We start from the raw sequence: 24,098 nt of genomic DNA, 5'->3' as shown, positions 1-24,098 counted from the left end.
TCCACAACGGCGATCTCAAGTCTCATTCCATCCAGTTCTTCTCAACTTCCTCCACCTCACATGGATCTCTCTCTTCTCCAATCTCCTAGACCATTTATGGCCCAGGCCACATCATTTAGCACATACTTATAAACCATCACGGACTGTTCTCCGTGGTCCACGGCACGTGGGATCTTCTGGACTAGGGCTCAAACCTGTGTCCCCTGCATTGGCAAGCGGATTCCTAACCACTATGCCACCAAGGAAGTCCTTCTTTTAATAGACAAGAGAATTTTTTTCTTTTTTCAGTTTCTTTACAATTTTCACTTATAAGAAGCACAAGTTGGAAAGTATTATAGAGGCTTTATAAAAAATGAGTCAACATAACTTACAATACAGTGTGTATAGGTAACTCCTTTCTTCTTCCTGTTTATTCACTGCCAGGAATTTGCTTCCTTTTTCAATTCCCAAGTGAGTTTTATCATTTAAAAGTAATGCATGAGGACTTCCCTGGTGGCGGAGTTGTTAAGAATCTGCCCGCCAATGCAGGGGACACGGGTTCGAGCCCTGGTCCGGGAAGATCCCACATGCCGTGGAGCAACTAAGCCCACAAGCCACAACTACTGACCCTGTGCACCGCAACTATTGAAACCCATGCCCCTAGAGCCCGTGCTCTGCAACGAGAAGCCACCGCACCACAAAGAGCAGCCCCCGCCCGCCGCAACTAGAGAAAGCCCACACCCAGCAAATGAAGACCCAACGCCGCAAAAAAAATAAAAGTAATCATGCAGAAGTAGGAAATCTTTTTATTTTCCCCATCAAAAGTCACAACTGTACCAGTAGTTAAGGATTGCAATTCAAAACAAGATACCATTTCTCACCCATCAGATCAGCATAACCCAACCAGTTCTGTAACACCTGCCGACACCTACGGTGTAGGGAAATGGGCTCTCCCATATACCGTCAGAGGAAACGTAAAGCACTATAACTTTTAAGAAACAGACATGGCAGAACCTGTTACATTTTGAACACCCATCCCTTTTGTCCCAATAACCCCACTTAGGGGAATCTGTCTTATAGAGGTAGAAGCCACAGTCTTCATGGATATTTACATCATTGTTTGTAATGGCAAAAAACTAAACCACCCAATATTCATCAAATGGGGAGTGGCTGGAAAAGTGACTGCCTATTTCTATCGTGAAATAATGCAGCTATTGAAGAGAATTTTGTTAAATCTATTTGTTAGAGGAATGCCCAAATTTAAATGAAAAACACTAAATTACAGAGTAATATGTAAAATTCTTTTTTTTTCCACAAAATAGGAAAGGAAAATGCATATTCATGTAACTACACTTGTAAATATTTGTACAAGCACAGATAAATGTGGGGAGGTTAACACAGGTTACATCAGGAGAATGACACTGGAGGGAAGGAAGGGGGAGAGGGTATTAACTTTGGGTCATACCTCAGTGTAGACTGACTTGTTATCATGAGTGTGTATCGTGTGGATAATTTGTTTTAAATTCAATAAAAGATGAGTCATTTCCCCATAGGGCGGGAGAACCAGGGAAGGAGAGCTGATAAGGCAGCCAAGACCCACAAAAGTAAAGACCATTTCAGTGAAGACTATCAAAGGCACTGAAAGGGTTCCTCTCTTTCAAAATTAAGAATGGGAAGCAGAAACTAAAACCAAGAAATGCCAAAACCAAACATCTTTTTCCAGGGGGAGAAGAGCAATGGAAGAGAAAGATGTGACAGGAAAAGGAAGGAAGATGAAAGAGGGGGAAAGAAACAAGAATAAGCAGCTTGCAGATGGACAGGGAAAAAGTCTACAGAGAGGCCCTGAGGAGGAAGTTTAAACATGACAAATGGGTTTGCGGTGACACAGAGGAGGGGGGTAAAGATGAAAGAGAACTGAACGGTAAGCGATTCCTCCTCCAAAGTTGGACACTCCAAGCAATCAACCCTTCTCTCCTCACTCTCAAGGGAGGAGAACCCTAACTTTTAAAAATCTAGGAACTGGAAAGGTCTGAGTATGTCTCCCCTTCTATTGACTTACATCTCCATCTTGTGGCCTGTTCAAGACATAGCTGTGTATGTGTGTGCATACATACATACACACACATACGGATAGATACACAAGCGTCTCAGTGTATATATGCACGTATACTTATACATAAGTATACACGGCTATATACGTATACATACACATACATATGTAATATATACGCTAAGCATATATGTAACGTAAGTATACATTATGCTATAAATTGTAAGTATACGTGTATATGTAAGTATACTTATAAGTATATATACATATGTATTACATAAAAGTGTGTATACATGTGTATTCACGAATTTTTAAATTCAAGTAGAACATACAGGCAAAGAAACCGAAGCGTAGCGCTCAAAGAATTCACAAAGTGAACACCCCCAGTTAATCACTACCCAGGATAAGAAACGGAGCGTAAGCAGAACCCCAGGACCTCCCATGCCCCCTTCTGGTCACTACTTCCCCCAAAGGGAACCACTTTCATTACTGATAACACCAGATACAAGGCCTGCCTTTATAGGAATGGAATCCATACGGTACGCAAGCTTCTGCCTGGCTTATTTCACCCAGTGCTGTGTTTGTGAGATGCATCCAGTGTGTGGTGTGTGGCTGTAGATCGTTTCCTCTCATTAGGATCATTGTATAAAATACGCCATCATGTATTTATCCGCTACAGTGTTGGTGTTCAGTGGTTGTTTCCAGGTGGGACTATTTGGAAGGATGCTATCAACACGTACATGTCTTTAGTACAGTTTTCAGAGAGCTTTCCAGAGTGGTTGTAAAATGATGGTCCCTCCAGCAGGACATGAGAACTCCAGTGGCTCCACATCTTAGTAACTCCTGAGACATCTGTAATTTTAATTTTAGCCAATCTGGCAGGCGTAATGGTATGACAGCATGGTTTTAGTTTGCAATTTCCTGATGACTGGAGAGGCTGAATACCTTTTCATGTGTTCAGCCACTGGACATCCTCTTTTGTCAAGTACAACATCAAGTTGTCTGCCTATTTTTTCCCTAAGGAGTTTTTCTTGATTTATGGGGGCTCTTTATATATTCCGTGTCAAATATATCTTACGTGCCAGATAGATTCACTGCAAATCTAGATTCCCATTCTACGGCTTGGCTTTGACTCTCTCTGTGCTATCTTTTGATACACAGAATTTATTTTAATGAAATCCAATTTACCATGCATCTCCTTCACATTCAGTCTTTGTGTTCTGTTTAAGAAATCTTTGCCTATTCTCAAGGTCATAAAGATATCTTCCTACATTTTCTTAAAAGTTTTAGTTTACCTTTCACATTTAGGTCTACAATCGTTCTGGAATTGATTTTCATGGAAGGTTGACTGTAGAGGCTAAGATTTGGTTTTTTTCCATGTGGACATTCAGCTGACCTAACACTATTTATTGAAAAGATCTTTTCTCCACTGCACTGCAGTGTCACCTGTCATAAATCATGTGACAACATGTGTATGGAGGGCTGTTTCTGGACTCTATTTTGATCCACTGGTTTACTGGCCTGTCCTTGTGCCAACACCACACTGCAGCTTTACGGTTAAGTCTTGATAAATGATCACGTGAGTGTTCAAAACTTTTTTCTTCAAAATTGCCTTGGCTCTTCAAAATTACCATATATACCTTAGAATCAGCTTAAGTGACAACAAAAAAAACTGGCTGGGGAATCTAAACGGGTTTGCTCTGAATCTACAGATCAATTTTAAGAGAACTAACATCTTTATAGTACGGAGTCCTCCCAATCTGTGAACATGGTTACCCCTCTATTAGGTTTTCCTTCCTTTCTCTAAATGCTTTATAATTTTTAGTATAGAGGTTTCATACTTTCATTTGACTTATTCCTACGTATCTCCTGTTTTTAAAATACTGTTATAAATAGCACCTTTTAAGTTTGTTTTCATTTGGTATGTCTTTGTTGTCCAGCTTTCAAGACCTTCCTAGGAGAGGAACTACCAGGTTGCTGCTGCGAGCTCATGGACAGACCATGCTGTATCACACAGTGATAACTGGCCACCTTCACTGACTTGAGCAACAGTGTGGGGATTGCAACGACTGATATTTACCTAGGTCTTAACGTCTCTGGGTTCACTCCCTTGATCAGTCATCCAAATGGATAATCCTTCTTTACTATTAGTATCTAATTGGAAGTCAAGCTGCTAACAGAGCTTCCTTTCCTAGCCCACGGAGAAAAAAAAATCTGGGCTAAATGACCTTCAAGTGATAATCAGTCTTGTTAGTATACATAACTGAAACACTTCAAAAGAGCTATTCTGTCAAGTTTGAGACAATTTCAAGATATTTAAGAGTACTATTTAAACATCCTACTTCATAAGACCCAAGATACACTGCTAGACAAAAAAGGTAACGCACAGTAAAGAGGACATTTTACACTATAATTCACACTAAAAACTGAAAGGGTGAGAGTGACTGGAGATGTGTATCCTTATACATGTGTATTACCTTTCTAGAAGGATACACAAAACTGTTAGAAGTTGCTGCCTCCAGGGAAGAAAAGGGAAAATGCATGCCAGAAGTGGGAGGGCACTCCAGCTTTCATCGGTAACCTTTTTGTACAGTTGGGTGTTTATATGTGATAAACATCTTTAAAAGTAAATTTATGTTTTACATGTTTTCAAAAGCAAGTATTCTATTCGTTCCCATTAACCACCGGAACATCCCAAAGCATCAACATTTTGGCCTGACACTATCAACCAAACTGCCTCTTCCAGAAAAGTCAAAAGAAATACTTGGTCATATGACATATCCAGTTTTTCCCCCCAAGAAAACATGGTCACCGTACACTGTGCATGGCTAGTATCAGACCAGTAGTTAATACAGAAAAAAAACTGCTAAGGCAACATATATTCCAAATTTTTCAAGTCGGTCCATGTTTCAAACACTCCCTCTTGTCCCTAAGTATCAGTCCCTGCAACAAATTAACCTATTTAACCTAGGTTTCTTCAGAACATGGAGACAAAGTCAGAAGCTATTACCTCCCAAATGGAATTAAACAATAATTAACAAAATGCACAAGATCATCTGTCCACAGAAGCAGCCAGTTCTATGAAACTGTATAAATGTGTTGCTGTTGAAACTGGGTTCTACTTCGAAAGCACTTCTCCTAAACCTCTTCAGGAATACAGGTAAGAGTAAATAGCCCAGCTTCTTTAAACAGTGAACTAGAGATTTAAGGCAATTATCCAAGTTCCACTTGAACCTAAATAAAATAACCCAGAAGGCCAGTGAGCTACCACTTCTCTGGGATTTCAAGAACTTACTGAGGTCACAGTAGTGAGGAACCTGGAGTCTCTGGTGTCAGAAGAAACTTCAAGATGAAGAGAGTCACTGTTGCTAAGGGAACACAGAGGAGGGGTGGTACAGTGGTCCCACCCAACATCTCTATGTCCTTTCTCCCTTGTTATCAGAATTCAATTTTGTTCAAGGCTCCACTGCTCAGGGAACATAAGCCTGTCCTCAGTTTCAGTTCAGGGATGTATCTATCCTGAATAAACCAAGCCAATCATGGCAACTCCATTCCACCACGGCTCTTGGTATAACATAGCATGTGATACAATCCTAGCCTACTTCTGTTTTGAGCCAAAGTCTACTGTGAAGCTTCCAGGAGGTGTTTTTTCTCCCCCCTTAGAAAATAACTGGAAAATACAAGAGAATCAACAGAAAAACTACTGAAAACAATCAGAATTAGATTGTTTACATATAATAGCATCCAGATATCCAGTTTTCATATAAACATCAAAAAGCATGACGAAATGAAAAACTGAATTTAAAACTACCACCAAAACGATAAAATACCTCAAAATAAATTAAACCAGAAATGTGTATTTGAAGAAAACATTCTGAAAGGCCTGAAAGATGGCTTGAACAAACAGAAAAAAAAAACCCATATTCTTGGGTAGGAAAATTCAACATTATAAAGGATTAAGATTTCATGTAACCCCAATTTTTAAAAAACCAACAGTTATTTCTCTTTTTTGGAATTAGATTAGCTGATTTTGAGGGTTTTTTTTAAATGAAAATTGTTTAAGTAGTACAATGACAGAAGACTAGCCCTATCATGTACTAAAACTTATAATAAAGCCACAAAATGGTATTAGCAGAGATCAATGAAATATCTTACGAAGTCCAGAAATAGATCCAAACATGTATGCGAATGTATTATACGATAAATCTCATCTCAGAATTTGTGAAGGTGGATGACTCAGTAAAAAAAAATGTAGTCAGTCACAAAAATAGTCAAATAGGGAAAAAGTGGGATTCGTACTCTTCAAATTCCAAATGGATCAAATATTTAACAGAGGAAACAAATTTAACAAAAATTTAACATCAGAACTATCTTCATATACTAGATTGGAACAGGATACAAAATTTAATAACACTCTTTGGAGAAGGCTGTATGGAAATAGGCAGTCACATAAGTTGCTAGTACAAGGTTAAACTGGTTCTATGAAAATTATAAATGCATATATCCTTTGGCCCAGCCATCCTTTTTCTAAGAACTTATCTAGAGATAGACCTAGACCTTCACACATATGAAATCCCTTATGTATAAGGTTATTCACCACTGTATTTTTGTAATAGGAAAAAAAACTATGTAATATATATACACAAATGTAATAGAGTGGAAACAATACACATATCAATAGGAAACTAGTTAAATTACAATAGTGCATACAATGAAATATAAGGCTATAAAAAAAACTAATGACAGAGGATTCAATTACAACATCAACCCTCATATTTCAAAAAAAGAAAAAAACCTCAAAGCTAATGACAAAACCTCATGTGCTGGTTTGGGAAGATCTCCAGGATATTTAGATGACAAAAGAATACTGTAGAATAAGTTGTGTAGTATGCTACCGTTTGTGTAAAAGATGGAGGGAAATAAGAAAATATTCCTATTTGCTGGCATATATTCAAGAGAACCTTGGAAATATATACCAAAAATTATTAACACTGGTATTTGTTGAGGAGGGGGGCACACAGGAGGGAGGCTTTTCACTGAACACTGTTAAGTGCTTTTAAAATGTCTCAGCCACGGGCTTCCCAGGTGGCGCGGTGGTTGAGAATCTGCCTGCTAATGCAGGGGACAAGGGTTCGAGCCCTGGCCAGGGAGGATCCCACATGCCGCGGAGCGACTAGGCCCATGAGCCACAACTACTGAGCCTGCGCGTCTGGAGTCTGTGCTCCGCAACGAGAGGCCGTGATAGTGAGAGGCCCGCGCACCGCGATGAAGAGTGGCGCCGGCTTGCCACAACTAGAGAAAGTCCTCGCACAGAAACGAAGACCCAGCACAGCAAAAATAAATAAATAAACTCCTACCCCCAACATCTTCAAAAAAAAAAAAAAATAGAAAGTTTCGAAAAAAGAATGTCTCAGCCACGTGAATACATTAGTTATGCAAGACACACCCTCCTTCCTCTCCTACTGAAGTCTGGAGTGTGGCTGGGAACTTTCTACAGGTATTCTCGACCAAGAGGAGCCGGTCTGAAGACGAAGGCAAAACAAAAACATGGCCAGAACCTGGATCATCACCGACTGTGGAATTAACCATCCCTTTCAATTCTCTAACTTGTAATTTATTATACAGAGGTATTTTTCCTTATGTAAGTGGTTTTGCGTAGGGTTATCTGTTCCCTGCAGCTGAGGGCATCGTGGCTGTAATACTAATGCGTGAGCTAAACCAGGCACCCCCTTGATGAGGGTAAGAACAATAAACACCGTCTTCTTTTCCAGACCTTTTAGGTGCTTTCCTTGGTCCTTCTCCTCCTCTGACTGCTGCAGACACAACCTCCCTTTCTAGTCTGCACTGTATATACCCATTTGCACTGAATTTGTCTTGTTTCCCCTGCCTGCCTGAACTCTTTCAGAATGAGCATGATAAAAGGCGAACAAACCCCACCAGGGTCGCCTCTCAGCCCACCTCACGTGCCTCTATTAACTTCTGATTCTAATCTCCGCTAATTGAGAAAGTAGGCAGACTATGTACCAAAGTTACTTATCTTTCCATCAAACCATCCCAAATAATCAGTGAGACAGAGACAAAAAGTGAGGGGTTGCCCCAAGTCGCATTTCATGCGCCTCTTTGTGAGCGTAGTCAAAGACTACATTTCCCAGCCTCCCCGGCAGGCAGGTTGGAGCCATGTGATTGGTTACGGCCAACGGGCTGCTACATACGCAACTTCTAGGCGATGGCATATGAGAGGGGGTGAGGCCTCCACACCCTCTCTCTTCTCCTCTCACAGCGAACATGGCGGTCTCGTGTCAAACACAGCACAGCCACATGGTGGGAAACCCTGAATCACCCTTTGAAGGGAGCTGTCCCAGAGAACCACCACTTTATATAAGGCAGGCAAAAAATGCTTTCATCTGGTATTCCCCTGAGGGTCCCAGGTTTACAGAGCCCAGCCTATCACATCCCGACTCAGTCTACCTTTCAATCAACAGAAATCTGCTGAGCGCCTGCTATATACCAAACTCCCACTAGGTATTTATAAAAGATACTGGAAAAACAAAAGATCTTCATTCAGTGAGCAAATAGTTATTAACCATTGTGTTAGGTTTTGGTCCCCGTCCTCAAGGTATTTAAAATTTAGATGGAGAAACAAAATATAGGCTTGCAAAAAAATATATATTAAAACCACATGGCTTCCCTAGCTAAATCAGCTCCCCACTAATATTCCCTCAAAGCACAATATATTTTTCTGCTGAACTGATTTTACGTATTTGTATGAATCTTTAATTCATGTCTTTCTTGCTGAACTGTAAAGAGCTCAAATGTAAAAACTAGATTTTGTTCGTTTGTTTTGTTTAGGGTTTTTTTGCCACCACTCATAACAGGCACTCAGAAGAAAAGCGTCCATTTACATTTTTTATTCCTTAACTAGTTTATTAAATTATCAGAGAAATTTAATATTCTTGACTGCACTTAATACCACCTTAGTTCAACTATCCTTGGGGTCACTCAAAGAGAGAGAGAAGCACATCTTTACTGATTTCAGCATATCCTTTACATGCCAGATGACCCAGAAAGTTAGTGTATTTCTGGGGCATAAGTAAAAAGGATAAATTATGGCTTATCCGTTGTCTCACAGCTAATGATGCAGGAGTATATTCCTCAGAGATTTCCTCTTCTGAAAGAGTCGGTTCATCATGTGTTCATAACTTCAAGCAACAAAGTATAAACGAATAATTTTTTAGGAAATCTCAGTACTATCAGATGGAAATCATCCTTCTTATACATCAAGCTTTAAATTGAAAGAAAACATTCAATGATCTAAAATGGTAGAAGGGCAATACTTTTAATGGTATATTCAATGCAAATTTTTCTTTTGCCTCCCTTGGCTGCCAATACAGTGAAATGATATATAAATTGGAAGTATATATATATATATTTTTAGCAGCTCCAAGGAAAAGTAAATATCTGAAATTAAATGTAAAGCTCACTCTAAGAAACTGTGAACATTTCATTTTCTTCTATTCTTTTGATGTTAGCAGTTGGTCTGCTTGTTAATATAGGATTCCTGACACATTACCATCTCAACCTCTAAATAACTTCCTATTTCCTATAATCCTCAATATACTTGGTGGTGTGAAGATTAAAGCTTACCCAATTAGCCACCCACTACAGCCGAGTTCATCACATAATCTCTGAGATGGTCACAGAGCACTGAAGTATGCAGTGATTTTTTTTTCTCTCTTTACAAAGATTTAACTAATTGTGAGAATTGGCAATGCTCTCAAATATAAAGGGCAGCAGGGTTTTCAATCAGAAGCTGTGTCACTGCTTTATAAATTAGGGCTTATCTTCTTCCAAGAGACATTGTTACAGAGACTTCTTTAACAAGTTTCCAAATGTCCTCAATTAGTCAACCATTGCTTACTGAGACCAAGGCTCACATCAAGGCTTACTGCTTTAGAATAAGGATCAGTAATCCGTAAGGTAAAACTCAGACTCCGTCACATGACAGCTACGCATTCAACTATGGGATTCCTACACTCGTGTCTGTTTAAAGGAAATGCTAATCCAGACTGAAGTTTGACAATACTCTCCTCTGCTTAAGTCCACATATGACGAGGAAGAGGAAAGAGGAGGAAAGTTTTGGGGGGCAGGGGATGGCAAAAGGACTCCTGAGAATGAGGGATGGGGGAGAGAGAGAAAGCAAAGACTTGGGGTGAGAAGAGGGAAGAGCTCAGGAGGACAGGGAGGGTCGACAGTTTTCAGGGAGTCCTGGTTGGGTTAACTGATCTTGCGGTGTTGCCGCCAGTCATTAGGGGGCTTCGAAATACCGATTAGCAGATCACCCCCAGTTCTCCAACAGTACCTGTGGTGATGGTCTAGCATGAATGACAAGATGTGCCAGAGAGAGCAGGTCTGTAACATTTTCAAGTTCTGATAAGGCTTCCTGACCAATGTGTTTCTGTAGGTTGTGACCTAAAAGCAAGACATGAGCCACCCCCCACCCCCTGCCTCCCCCAGTGACAAAGCAACCCACAATGATATCAAGAATGACAGAAGCCATCAAAACTACTGGAGGAATCCAGAGATTAGGGAAGCAAAAGGAAACGATGGAGGAGCCCAGAACTAGGAATCTGCAGGACTGAAGAAATCTTTGCGAGTCACCGGAGACCCTAAGAGCAACCGACGGGAAGGGGAGGGAATGAGGTTTCTCCAGGGACACAGCTGAAAGGTCCCCGACAAGGTCTCAGAAATGACCGGGCAGCCTGACAGTCAGGAGGTGGGAGGGCAAGATCGAACTGGGAACCCAAATCCAATTCACGTCTACAACTGAATTCAGATCCTCAGAAGGCTAGGTCCAAGCAAGAGTTATTTGGGTATGGGAGGTTGGGGAAGGAAGGGGAGGACTCAAAGGTGGGGATTCGGGGTTGAAAAAAAAAGGCAAAAATAACTCTGACATGGGCATGTGGGTGAAATCAAAGACTGGAAACTCTGACCTCAAATCTAAGACAGTCTACTTCTAGCAATTTCCTCGAGTTTAACCTGTGTTCGTGCACACGCTCATCCACACACGCACTGCCTGCCTCCATCAGCTCTGCACTGCTGCCATCCTCCCTGACGAGCTGGGCTTGGGCAGTGCCATCTAGGGGTTCATTTCACAGCCCTTGAGCAATTTCCCAGGGCTTCCTCTACATAAGAATTTGAGAACGGTTTTACCTTGTATGCATTTCCTTACCGATCAGATTCTCCCAGAATGTGTGTAGGACTTACTTTTTGGACAATTATGGGCTGAACTGTGTCCATCCCTCCCAACCCCCACCCCCGGCAAAACTCATTCGTTGAAGTCTTAACCCCCAGTAATCCAGAATGGAACAATATTTGGAGATAAGTTCTTTAAAGAGGCAGTTAAAGTGAGGTCACGAGGGTGGGCCCTAATCCAGTAAGAAAAGGAAATTTGGACACGGACACACACGCGGGTATGACAGAGGAGAAGACAGAGGGGAAAACGGCCATCTACAAGCCGAGGAGAGAGGCCTGGAACAGATCCTGCTGTCATGGCCCTCAGGAGGAACCGACCCTGAAGGTGACACCTTAACCTTGGACTTCCAGCCACCAGAACTGTAAGAAAATACATTTCTGTTGTTTGAGCCACCCGGTCTGTGGTACTTCATTACAGTACCCCTAGCAAACTAATACAGACAGGTATACAGACATGGGTCCAGTGGGTCTAAAGCAATCCTAGCCCGACAAGGATTCACCAATAATTCACCTTCCAGGCCACCTACCATTGCCTTTCCTCTTTCATACCTCAGTGACTTACGGACTTTCTTCACAGGGAGCGATATCTAATTGCCGCACTGGTTTCTCATTCTCGGGCGCATTCCATGGTGCCTGGAGTGGACCACCACGGTCTGCTCTATCCATTTTACCTCATCAAGCCAATCCTCAGAAGTCATGTCTCCCTACAGGGCTCACACGCTTGTCAACTCTTCTGCAAGCTTACTTTGAATTACTCCAGATTTCTGTGTCTGAATAAAACATCTATGGTTCCCTCAAAGTTTCATCTTGAGGGCATGGAAATCAGCCTGGCCGGTTACCTTCATTATTGCAAACCCTCAGTAATTAGTTACCCCTGCTTCAGTTTCCCCTCAGGCTGGTCTTTCTGTCCCTGGCCAGACCAACCATTCACCCATAAGCAACACCTGCAGGCCCACCAGGTGGATCAGCCTTAAATTAAACAGGAGGAGCAGGGGGCGTCCAGGTGATAGGACTTCAGAGGCCTGGGTGGGCCTCCATCCGACACACCTCTGCTACTGACCTGCTAAATTCCCTAAAATCTTCCTACCGCTTCATTTACTTTGGGCTTAAGGAGGCTTCAGCTCAAATATGTCCAGGAAGGTAAGTCGTTGCCATCATGGATTCCATTGCTAGAATCAATGTGCGACTGTTTACCATCAAGACCACAGCCAGCAAGCCGGGCACTGAGGAAAGGGACACAGAAGGAGCCGTGGGAGGTGAGAATAGGCGGGAGGAGAACCAGGTGCAGAACATGAAACGAGACTGGTCAGGGAGGCCAGGTCCCCCTCAAGCACTCATCTTGTAGTTGTAAAGGCTTTAGAGCTTACAAAGCCCTTCACGTTCCAATCACCTCAGCTGGTCCAAACAATGAAAAAGAGGCAGAACACACACCCCCATTTTCAAGTCAATGATTCTGAAGCCCAGATGACTGACTAGGAGGCAACAGAGCCGAGCGCTTCTAATTCCTGGTCCAGCTCTTCTTATGGTGCAACGGTTAAGAGTTCCCATCTGAAGACACACAGATCCAGAGGAAATCCAAACTCTGAGACTGATTAGGCTTAGAATCATGTGCAAGTTACCTGACCCCTCCAAGCCTCAGCTTCTCTCCTGTAAAGTGGGATGTTATAAAGATCTAGAGCACAGGCACGTACAGCTTAGCATAGTGCCTGGCACACAGAAAACACGCAGGTGTAAGCCGTTAGCGCTCATCTCTCGGACCCCATGAGAGAAAGCAGTGGTTCTCACCCTGCCACCCACCCCTGAGGAGCTCCCCACCGTGTTACGGCTACCCAGGCCGCCCACCAGACACTCGTTCAGACTCTGCAAGTATATGGTCTGGACGCTTGTTTTTTTTTTTTTTTTTTAAGCCTCGTGGGTGATTCTGATGCTGAGTCCCACAATTAAGAACAGGTGATATAAAGCACTATTTCAAGCTGGAAGGGGCATTCAAACCACCTGAGGATCTTGTTCAAATGCAGATTCGATTGAGTAGGGCGGGGGTGGGGTCTGAGACTACATTTCTAAACACAAACCCAGGTGACGCTGAACGTGAACAGGTAGGGCTTTAAATAGCAAACAGATTATCACAGGAGAGAAGAGGGGTGACCAAAAAGAGATGGGGGTGACAAGCAATAGGAGTAATTTTGACATACTGAGATCTAGAGAAGTCATTCTGGCTTATAGACGAGTTAACTTGAATTTTACGCTACCTGAAACAGCCTGTTTGTGGCCTATCAAATATACACTGTACACCTGTTTTAATCACTAAAGGAAAGGGCACACTAACCAGAAGTAAAGACCGTCCATGTTAAAAATAAAGATTAAAGGCCCCTCTTCCTGGGACGCCAACGTTAATCCTCCTTTGATAAGATTCACTTCCCAGGTGCCAAGTTCATCCTGTACCTGCTGTACGTATACATCCTGGTCTGTTTTTCTGAAACCTTGAAGAAATGTATCCCTGACTTGTTTAACGTACTCTGTTCTGACAAGATATAAAACTGTGCTAAAAACCCTGCTTCTCTGGAGCTATTTCTTAGAGTGATCTGGGAAGCACGCTTCCGGGCTCGTCCTCAGTTTGGCTCCAATAAGACTCTTCTATTATTATTTTTCGTCGACCCAAGTGAGGGGGGGACCAAAAATCAACCATACCCCCCAGGAAGACCTAAGGCCCAGACTCAGCGGCGACCACTGCGCAGGCCGGACCTCGCTCGCTAGTAACTCGCTCCTCTTCCTCTGCAGCCACGTCGGACAAACCCGATAGGGCTGAGATTGAGAAAGTCGGTAAGTCGAGATTGAAGAAAACAGAAACGAAAGAGAAAAATCCACTGCCTTCAAAAGAAGTGACTGAACAGGAGAAGCAAGCAGGCGAGCCCTAAGGAGGCGCCGCCAACATGCACTGTACATTCCACAAGCATTGCCTTATCTTACTTCTTGTAGCTGTTTAACTTTGTAAGATGCAAAGAGGTTAGATCAAGTTTAAATGACTGTGCTGCCCCTTTTCACATCGAAGAATGGAAAACTACTGACAACGAAGGCCGCGCCCGCCTCTCCCATCCACCTGTCTGGCTGGCAGGAAAGGAAAAGAACCTGCATGTTGGTGAAGGAGGAGGCTGGGTGGGACGGCAGTGAAATCTAGAATAAAGAGTAAGCTGGTCTCAAGGTGTCCTGTGGGCTGTAAAATGCAGTTTAATCAGGGTGCCATTTTTTCTTGTTGTTCAAATGATTTTAGTTATTGGAATGCACAATTTTTTTAATATTCAAGTTTTAAAACCTGGGGGAAAAAAGACCTAAGCCCCAAGTGGGCCCCTTCAATATCATTAAACGACAATGAAGAGAAGCAGAGCCTGACACACAGGAGGCTCTCACCTAACAGTCACCGTCACTAGTCATCAGAACGGCCACCTCCACGACAGAGAAGGATGTCCGTGTCTCCTCCTCCAACCATCACCTCTACTTGGCCCCTCCTCCCCTACGAAATTTGCTTCTCCCGCCCCACGCTACCTTTACTACATTTCTGGACTTCGATGTGAAGACCCGCCCTGACAGAGGACACTCTCTCCTCGCCCCGGATCCCCTTGCTCACCGGTTCTTTTTCACCAGCCCTGAATCCCCACCTTCACCCTCCCACTTCACTCCTGCATCCGCGCGAGCAGTGTCCGGCCCCACGATGAATCAGCCAGCTCACCGGAGGCTTCGGCGTCCGCTTACAAACCCTGCCCAGGACACAGCTCCTCCTTCCCTAACTCCTGGCTTTTATTTCTCCAAACGGACAGCTCCAACGTTTCATCTAGCTTCCCAAATTTCAACGTTTCTTTCCACAAACCTTGGATCCCACGCTCCAGAGAAAGCTAGGACGGACCAGCAGCCGCTTCATCCTCTTCGGCTCGCCCTTGGGCTGTGGTTTTTCAAGACTGGCTGCAGATCAGAATCACCTGGGGCCCCTCTAGGACCACGCCCTCCACGCCCCTGGATTTAATTGTCTGAGGCTGAGCCTCGTTAAAACCTCTTAAAAAAAAAACACCGCCCCTAGGAAGCAGTGTGACTCCTAACCAGGAACAAGCTGCCGCCCCACAATGAAGGCATCATCACCTCTCGTGGGGAAGGCGGGGAGAGGAGGGTTTTATCCTCATCTCATCTGTGATGGTTCCCACAATGACGTTAAGAGAGTTCTAGAAGCCGGGGGGAGGCCAGTTCTAAAGATGTCACAATTTATACTTCATTAACCTCAGCTGGGAAGGCCGGACCGCTTCTCTGGGTTTTTCCAGCAGAGCCGGGTACAGAGCAGCTGACAACTCTGTAGAGTGTGAATTACTCTCCAGCAAAGAACAGCGAGAAGAATCCAACGGCCCCACACCTCTAATTCCATGAGCCATGGACTACAACCTTTAGGACACATTTTTATAACAAGTCAATTAAAAAAAATCATTTTCAGGGACTTCCCTGGCGGCCCAGTGGTTAGGACTTCACCTTCCAAAGCAGGAGGTGCCGGTTCATTCGATCCCTAGTTGGGGAGCTAAGATCCCACATGCCCCGTGGCCAAAAAACCAAAACAGAAGCAATATTGTAACAAATTCAATAAAGACTTTAAAAATGGTCCACATCAAAAAAATCTTTAAAAAATCATTTTCCAACACAGATAAGAACATGACTTCTAGAGTTTAAAAGGCAGCTAACATAGCAGAAAGCTCAACCTGAAGAATGAAAAGACATTTTCTGACTTTGTATTTTACCTAAATAGCCTTCCTCCAAGATGGGATTCAGCTGAACATATCTGGTTTACTAAATCTAGAAATTTAATGAAAACTACATTGCATAGAAAATAACAAACACTATAAATGAACAGACTATATTTTACTAGTTAAAGAAATTTTAAAAAAAGAAATTAAGCCATTCAGGAAATAGCTGTAATCTCTGCAAATAAATTTCACCCACCACATAAACCCTGTAAAGGAAAACATCGTACCTGATGAGATCTGGTTCTGCACCCTCGTTCTTAAAGGATGTCAGAAGTAGTCTCTCTCGAGTTACAAGATCATCCAAAAGGTTTTGTCTTCGGTCTCCTTCGAGCTGTGTTCTGCAGGCATCTCGTTAAGGTCCAAGAGCAGGTGAATTACCTCATTTGACCTATTACGTTAAGTGAGCTCTCCAAGTCAGAAAGGACTGTTATAGGCTCTGATCAATCCTACCCAGAAGAGGCCTGAACCAACCTTCTCCTCCTGCTCTAACCTCAGACTTCACTGATCCTTCCAGTAAAGGACCTGGACAGAACCATCACAGAGGGACTTAACAAACACTGACACAGATCCGCCACACGAGATCCTTCACTGAGAAACACAGTTGGTAAACACGATTTTCCTCCCAGCGGCCACCCCTGAAATGTCCTTCCTCTCAACAGGGCAATGTGACTCAGGGAGTCATCAGGCTTTGAGTTTTAGGTCACGGTGGTCAAGGGTTTTTCCTGGACACTAATACCCTAAGATACTCTTCTAAAAAAGGAAAAAGAGAAAGAAAAGTTTTCTATGTTGCCCCCTTTCTTCCATGTTAATGAACACCTACGAACACACCTGGAATATATTTTGTAAAGGGCTACTTCATGCAACAGATTTGCTCTAAAAAGCTGTTACCATCGGCTCATTAAATACATTGCATGAGCTTTAATTCTCAACAGAATTACAAAGAAATAATCATATTTTTATGTGTTAATCTACTAAGCACGCTCGACTAGGAGTCCAAAGGCCAGCTAGTCCTATTTTGATCCTTACCTACGATCCTGAACCAATTACTTCACCTTTTTGAATTTGTTTCTTCATGTGGCACCCAGATCATCTCTCACACCTCCTCCGGCACGATCCATGGCCACAGTTTTCCTGGTTCCAGTAAAAGGGAGACCACTACTTTGGATTTCTGGATTTCTAGATACTTGTCCTTTCAAGAGGGGATATTAAACCCTGCATTTAGGCCCCAGAAGTTTGAGAACTTGGCAGAATCAAGTACGTTTCCCTGGGTGGGAAAACCACGGCCCAGTGAATCTACTTTTGTTGATCATTTTGAATAGAAAAAGCTGGCCAGCTAGCAAAAAAAGCAAATAAACCCATCAAAAATGTTCCCCAGTAGCAGATATTAGTTAGAAAAATCATAAATCCCCCCCAAACCAATGTAACTAAGGAGTGTTAGTGACTTTGACTACTTAAAAAATAATAATGGATACATTCTCTCTACATTCCAGAACGCCACGCGTTCCTGAGAAAAATGACTACCATCGCTTTTCCGTTTCCTGCTTGACTACAGACATTAAGAACCCATCTTGGAAACCGTGAAGTAACAACTGTAACTAAGAAACAGTGAGCTTAAGTCCTTCCTCTGTACTAATAAAAGGGCCAAATATTAGCCTTCTGATCAATGCAACACCAAGAATAAATATCAATGTGTTTCGAATCAGTGGCAAATTGTCAATAAAGCAGAAGCCTCTTCTATCTAAAAAAACGCTCCTGGGGGTGGGGAGAGACAGAACCTGTGTCATGAATTATACAGGACAAAACTGAATTTTAATCATGGAAAACTATTAACTATATCACAATGCTGATTAGCCTTGTCTTCTGTTCTACACTCAACCTACTCTGGCAATCTGTGGTTTTGTTGGGATTTAGTTATCCAACCATCCAAGCGAGCATAAGCTGAACGATGATCCAATATTATAACTAAGCACCGATCTGACTGGCTCAGGGTTTAAACATAAAAAGTAAAATTCCATATCATTAGAAGATGACTTTGGAGAACTTTCTAATACTCTTAGAGTAAGAAAGATCTTTCTAGTCAAGAATGAAAACCCAGAGGCCATGAAGGAAACACTAAATCTGGCTCTATAAAAATTTTAAATATCTGCAAAGTAAAATTACAAGTGACAAATTAATAGTGGCAAATTTTAAAACCGCAAAGGATATAACAGGGCATAGAAAAAAGAAACAACAATAATGCTAATCAAATGAAAAAAAATGCAGTTTCACATTAGTAAAAGAAATGCAAACTGAACCATGCTATCACTTTCACCCATCAGGTAAGAAACTACGACAGGGCGGTTCTGGAAAGGGGCAAGGAACCAAGCACTCTCAGACATCCTTGGTGGGAATGGAAATGGGTTCAACCAATTGCCACATTGCCTTCTATATACATAACAAAATTTAAAAGGCACATTCTTTCAACAGGAATTTCTCCTACAGATATATTCACATGTCTATACAAAGATGTAGGAACAAAGATGTTCACTGCAGCATTATTTATAATAGCCAAATACTGGAAACATTCTAAGGTCCGTCAATAAGGAACTAGCACACCTCTACAGTGGTATGTTTTGCAGCCCCCAAAAAAAGAGAGAGAGAGAAGAGGAAGGCTCTTTATGTATCGATGATAATGACAATTAACATTTCTGAGCACTTACTAAGTGCTACATAAGTTATTTGGTATGGAATAATCTCCAAAATAGTGTTAAACAAAAAGCAGCAGCAAAGAGCTAAACACTGAATAGTATGCTCCCACTGCATACATTAAAAAAAAAATCTAGGGCTTCCCTGGTGGCGCAGTGGTTGAGAGTCCGCCTGCCAATGCAGGGGACACGGGTTCGTGCCCCGGTCCAGGAAGATCCCACATGCCGCAGAACGGCTACGCCCGTGAGCCATGGCCGCTGAGCCTGCGCATCCGGAGCCTGTGCTCCGCAACGGGAGAGGTCATAACAGTGAGAGGCCTGCGTACCGCAAAAAAAAAAAAAAAAAAATCAGAGAAACATATATGTTTGTATATACACTTAAAATTTATGGAAGAATACAGAAAGAGTTGCCTCTAAGGAAAGGGAACTGGGGATTCAGGGTGTAAGGGAGACTTACTTCCCATCCAATATTGTTTTGGACTGTTTGACTCTATCAAATGCTAATTAACAAAAAATTTCAGAACCAAACGTATAATATGATCCCTCTGTAGTCAAAAGCATTTTATATTTACATGTGTATATATTTGTTCATGCCTAGAAAAGTCTGTGATGGCAGGTACCAACCACTAACACATTAACTATGAAAGAATGAGCTGGAATAGGATGGGGATGGGGAAGAGAGAGAAGAGTCACTGGTTAAAAATAAGAACTATAGGGCTTCCCTGGTGGCGCAGTGGTTGAGAGTCCACCTGCCGATGCAGGGGACATGGGTTCATGCCCCTGTCTGGGAAGATCCCACATGCCGCGGAGCGGCTGGGCCCGTGAGCCGTGGCCGCTGAGTCTGCGCGTCCGGAGCCTGTGCTCCGCAACGGGAGAGGCCACAACAGTGAGAGGCCCGCGTACCGCAAAAAAATAAAATAAAATAAGAACTATACAGGTAGAAAGTACTTTTTTAATAAAAACAATAAAGGCAAGTTTTAAATTTAGTAGATATTAGATATAAACTAGTTGAGAATAAATTAACAAAGAACATCAATTTTAGGAGCAATAAAACTTGGTGATTATGTTTTGAAGATTATTAAGTGAAGAACAGAATCACAGACAGCTGATGCTAGGAGAGGCATATCCAAGTCTCTTGTTCTTCTGACCAGGAAACCAGGGCCCTGGGCAGCTGGTAATGACAATAGTGGGCTAGAGCCCAGCTCTTTCCAGTCTAAGTCAGGGCTTTCCTACCACCTCGTGTGGGGCTTGACCACCAAACGTTCCAGGGGCTCCTCCACCCTGAGGCCCCCAGTACTGCTCACTTAACTTTGCCACTTCTTAGCATCCTGTTAATAACAATACTGGTAATATTAATTCAGAATATTTCCAGAGACTCCCTGTAAATCCGGGACAACTGGAAAACTGTCCAGTTAGGAACACTCACTCTACCTCTTTGTTCTGTTTTTATTTTAACCTATTAAGAGAACAGAGCATAAGGAGATGGGGGGAGGGTAGAGGAGGTTGAAGAGGATAGATGCACAGCCCTTCTGCATAGCACACTTACTATACAGAAGTTGCTGTTAACGAGAGGTCAAAGAATCGTCTAGGCAGTGGTGACACTGCATGGATGTGGTCTCATGGTAGTTGGGGGAAGCGACGACAGGGTGAGGAAGGACAAGTAGAACACAGGGCACACAGTCAGTGGCCAGAACTGGGACCTCCTCTTCCACCAACGTGGTGAATAACCAAGGAAGAAGGTCAGAGAACAGACAAATAAGGAAACAGAAGATGATGTTACATGTAATTAATTATAACCAGTTCATGGCAATGCAACGCTGCAAATGAAACTGGGTCCTGATTTCATATCACCAATACCCATGACCAAAGTGCCTCAGCCCAGTTTCTCTGCTATAACCTGGGAAGCACTTCCAACCTACGATGGAGTGGGCTGAAGATGGTGCTGGACCCAGGGGACGCCCCACCCCCACTCTAGCTCCGAGTTTCTCCTTATTTGGTAGAAGGCTTAAGAATTTAGGCAAGTCTTACGTGCAAATTAATTGCTCTGGAGAAGCATAATTACTTCCCACTGCTGCAAGAAGGACTGCACAGAGACAGTTTAAGGTCCCAGAGGACAGAAGGTTTTTCTGGCTCACATAGTACTTCATCCCTTTCATTTTACTATTTTTTTTTTTTAAGTTAACAAACTCTGCTGAATATCTATTATGTACCTGACCAGGTCCTTATCTTCCTCAAAGCACTGATCGATCATATTTTGCAAGTAGTATCTTAATACTATCACTGCCTGTGTGCTTTGATATACCCTTCTTACTTGATTATAAACTCCATAAAAGGACTACCTGTAAATTCTCCAAGATGGCTGTAATTTTAACAATGATAAAATAGTAAGTAGAGCTAATCCTCGAGGAGGGCTTACTTTATGTGAAACACCTTCTATGCATATAATTTAATCCTCCCAACAATCCCATAAGCCGGGTGTACTTTGATTATCCCTATTTCGCAAATGAGAAAACAGGCACAAAGAAGTAACTTGCCCACAAAGGGTTAATAACTATCTTTTATTTAACACCCACAATTATGGGGGTGGCTTGTCCTGTGAGATGCTTTAAATATATTTTCTTCAACTTTCACAACAACCTGCAAAACAAGTATGATTATTCCTACTCTACAGATGAATGAAACTAAGGTCAAGAAAGGCTACGTTGCTCTCTGGCCTTGGGGAAGTGATGGAGCTGGTCTTCTACCTCAGTTCTGTCTGGCTCCAAAGCCAATGTTGTTCCCAGTATTCCAGTGGTGCCCAGACTTTTGGATTTCATGGAGCAGAAGTATTTCCAAACAAACTGCGGGGATGGTGATGGGGGGATTTATATAGACCAATTTTGCCATCTATGGACATTCCAAAACCCACGATAGACAAAACTCTCATCTACTTTTACTATCATGATGAAAAAGCAAGCAGATGTTAATACCCAAAACTAGAGAGAACCATGTAAACAGACTATAAATCAGAAAATTTCTACTGAAATAAAAATTATCTTGTCCTTATTTTTCTCACAATAGCAGACACCAGTGAAAACTGTCATGGCCAGGTGCAGTGTTTTAGAACCACTTCGCCTCCACTGGAGCCCCGAGGGGCTATCCCTAAAATCTATCCAGTGAGCCTCTCCACACCTACATGTATCCAGGTTTGTTACACGGCGATTGGGGCATCTATCCTGCCATCTACCTATCTGTCTGCGCATCTTTTTTTTCCCCAAAAATACAAAGTGGAGCAGAGTTATTTATGGATTTAAAAAAATTATTTCTAGGGAATTCCCTGGTTGTCCAGTGGTTAGGACTTGGTGCTTTCACTGCTGGGGGCCTGGGTTCAATCCCTGGTCAGGAAACTAAGATGCCACAAGATGTATGGCACGACCAAAATATAATAATTATTACTATTTCTACAGGACTTCTCCCAAGAGACCAAAATACCTTTTGATACTGAACCCCTCTGTAAAGTGATTTTTTAAAATTCTTTTTAAAGTACCAGAAGTGTTGCCTTTGAAAAACCCAACAAAAAGACAAGCTTCATTTAAAGCTAATTCTAAGAATAATTTTAGCATTCCCTGAAATTTCCTATGCGCCCTCCTGTAAACCCACCTTTTCTCAGCTGGTGAGGCCATTATAATCCCCATCTCCAAGAAACACCTGAACAGAAGTTAATGTATTTCAGCAATTTTCAACTCTCTGGCTGCAGGACTTTCAATTATGAATTGCAAGTTAACCAATTCGAAAGCACGCCACTTTCATTTTCACATTTATTCTCGCCAGAGAAAAATACTTTTTCAGGAAAGAGCAGTAACATCTTAGGCCTGACCTCCCAGAATTTAACTGTTTGGAAGGCATTTTCATAGGACTTATCTTTCTGGCAACTCCTAGCGTTCTCTGGAAAACTTCACGAATGCAGAAAGGCATAAATTTATTAAGTAAGGTACCATAAACTCAACTACCCAACACAGTAAGGAAATGTGGCTTTCAAATATTCACGTTAAAAAAGTCACCCAACATTAATTATGCCTCAAGAAAAAGGATTAAAAAGTCACTCTCCCGGCGATTTATGGACACAAATTTTTCTAAGAATTACAACATCATAAAGTATACCTAATAAACCACAGTGAAGACTGTTTAATCTTTCTGATGATTAAGAAGGGTCTTGAGGATTTGCATTATAAACAAGATTTGTCTTGGCATTACAGCAACATGCCAAGCAGTAGGGAACTCTAGTTAAAGACAGGCCACGTGACAGTGGACTGTATTCTATCACTGAAGTAGAATTCAGCTTTTAAACAAGTGGCTTTGGGTTCAGACAGCCCTGCGTTGGAATCCTAGCTTTCCATTTCTTAGCAGTGGGGTCTGGGCAAGTTACTTAAGCTCTTAAATATTCTTCTCCTCGGTGTGAAAAAATTTCCTCTGCTGCAATGCTGTCCTTTCTTTCCAACTTCATCAGTGACTTGAGGTGCAAGTTTGCTTTGGCCTCAGTACCTCTTTTGTAAAGGTTCAGCTGCCTCCTTTCCATTCTATCTAAGAAATGGTCTCCCTGAAAATACAGAGCTTTATGAGCGCCCCCATGGGGTGGATTATCTGATTTCCATCCCTAGTTTTGGTTGCAGTTGCAGTAGAAATAGACCCAATTATTTGAAAAAACTTATTACATTTTAAAGAAAGCTGTTATATTCCAGACGAGTTTTTGATTTCTCCTGGGAAATTCTAAATTATTCACATGATGGTCCTTAAATATTTTCATAAATATTTCATATTTTCAGAGTATTTAATACCTCTGGTGTTTTCAAATGCCTGGTGTCTCATTCAGCAAATTCTGAGATCACCACAAAACCAGAGTCTATGAAATTTCAAAATATGGTCAGACTGCAAGCATTTAGAAAAATAAAGTCAATTATTACCGTGGCGTGCTTGGTACACCCCATAATTAATAACTAGCAGAAATTATTAATAGAAAAAAGTAAATGTTATTAATTTACATCTTCTTGCCCTATAGGTGTAGCACATAAATATTATAAGATGAATAATAATCAGTTACCTATCAGCAAATAAAGTTATTAATATTACACTGGGAAACAATATTTAACTACGTTTCTAATACATGTGATTTAGGTAATATTAAAATGAGTTTGCACACCTTGATCCCATGTGCAGAATTCCAAGTGCTTAGTACTGAAAGTGGAGAGCACAGCTCCGCCAACTTGAGGTCTATATATTAAGACTTGTGCATTTTGATAAAATAAAAACTCCTTATATAATAGACTGTGCAGTAACAAATGATGCCAGATGGAGGGTAAAGTTACAAACTAAACATATCAG

General features: G+C 42.0%; 1 protein-coding gene across 2 annotated transcripts in view; it reads right to left on the bottom strand.

Moving 5' to 3' along the window:
- The window catches only part of STX8 (syntaxin 8), a 237,998-nt gene that overhangs the window by 200,444 nt on the left and 13,456 nt on the right, over positions 1–24,098 (bottom strand). Inside the window, exon 4 of one of the 2 annotated variants that reach the window (XM_079903517.1) lies at positions 16,284–16,394. The exons of the other annotated variant lie outside the window; for it this stretch is intronic. Within the exon in view, the coding sequence (XP_079759643.1) occupies positions 16,284–16,394 (111 nt within the window). The remainder of the gene's footprint in view (positions 1–16,283; positions 16,395–24,098) is intronic. 2 annotated transcript variants of the gene reach the window in all.

Source organism: Stenella coeruleoalba, assembly GCF_951394435.1.
Source record: "Stenella coeruleoalba genome assembly, chromosome: 19".
Taxonomy (NCBI): Eukaryota; Metazoa; Chordata; class Mammalia; order Artiodactyla; family Delphinidae; genus Stenella; species Stenella coeruleoalba.
This window is presented reverse-complemented; position numbering and strand designations above follow the sequence as displayed.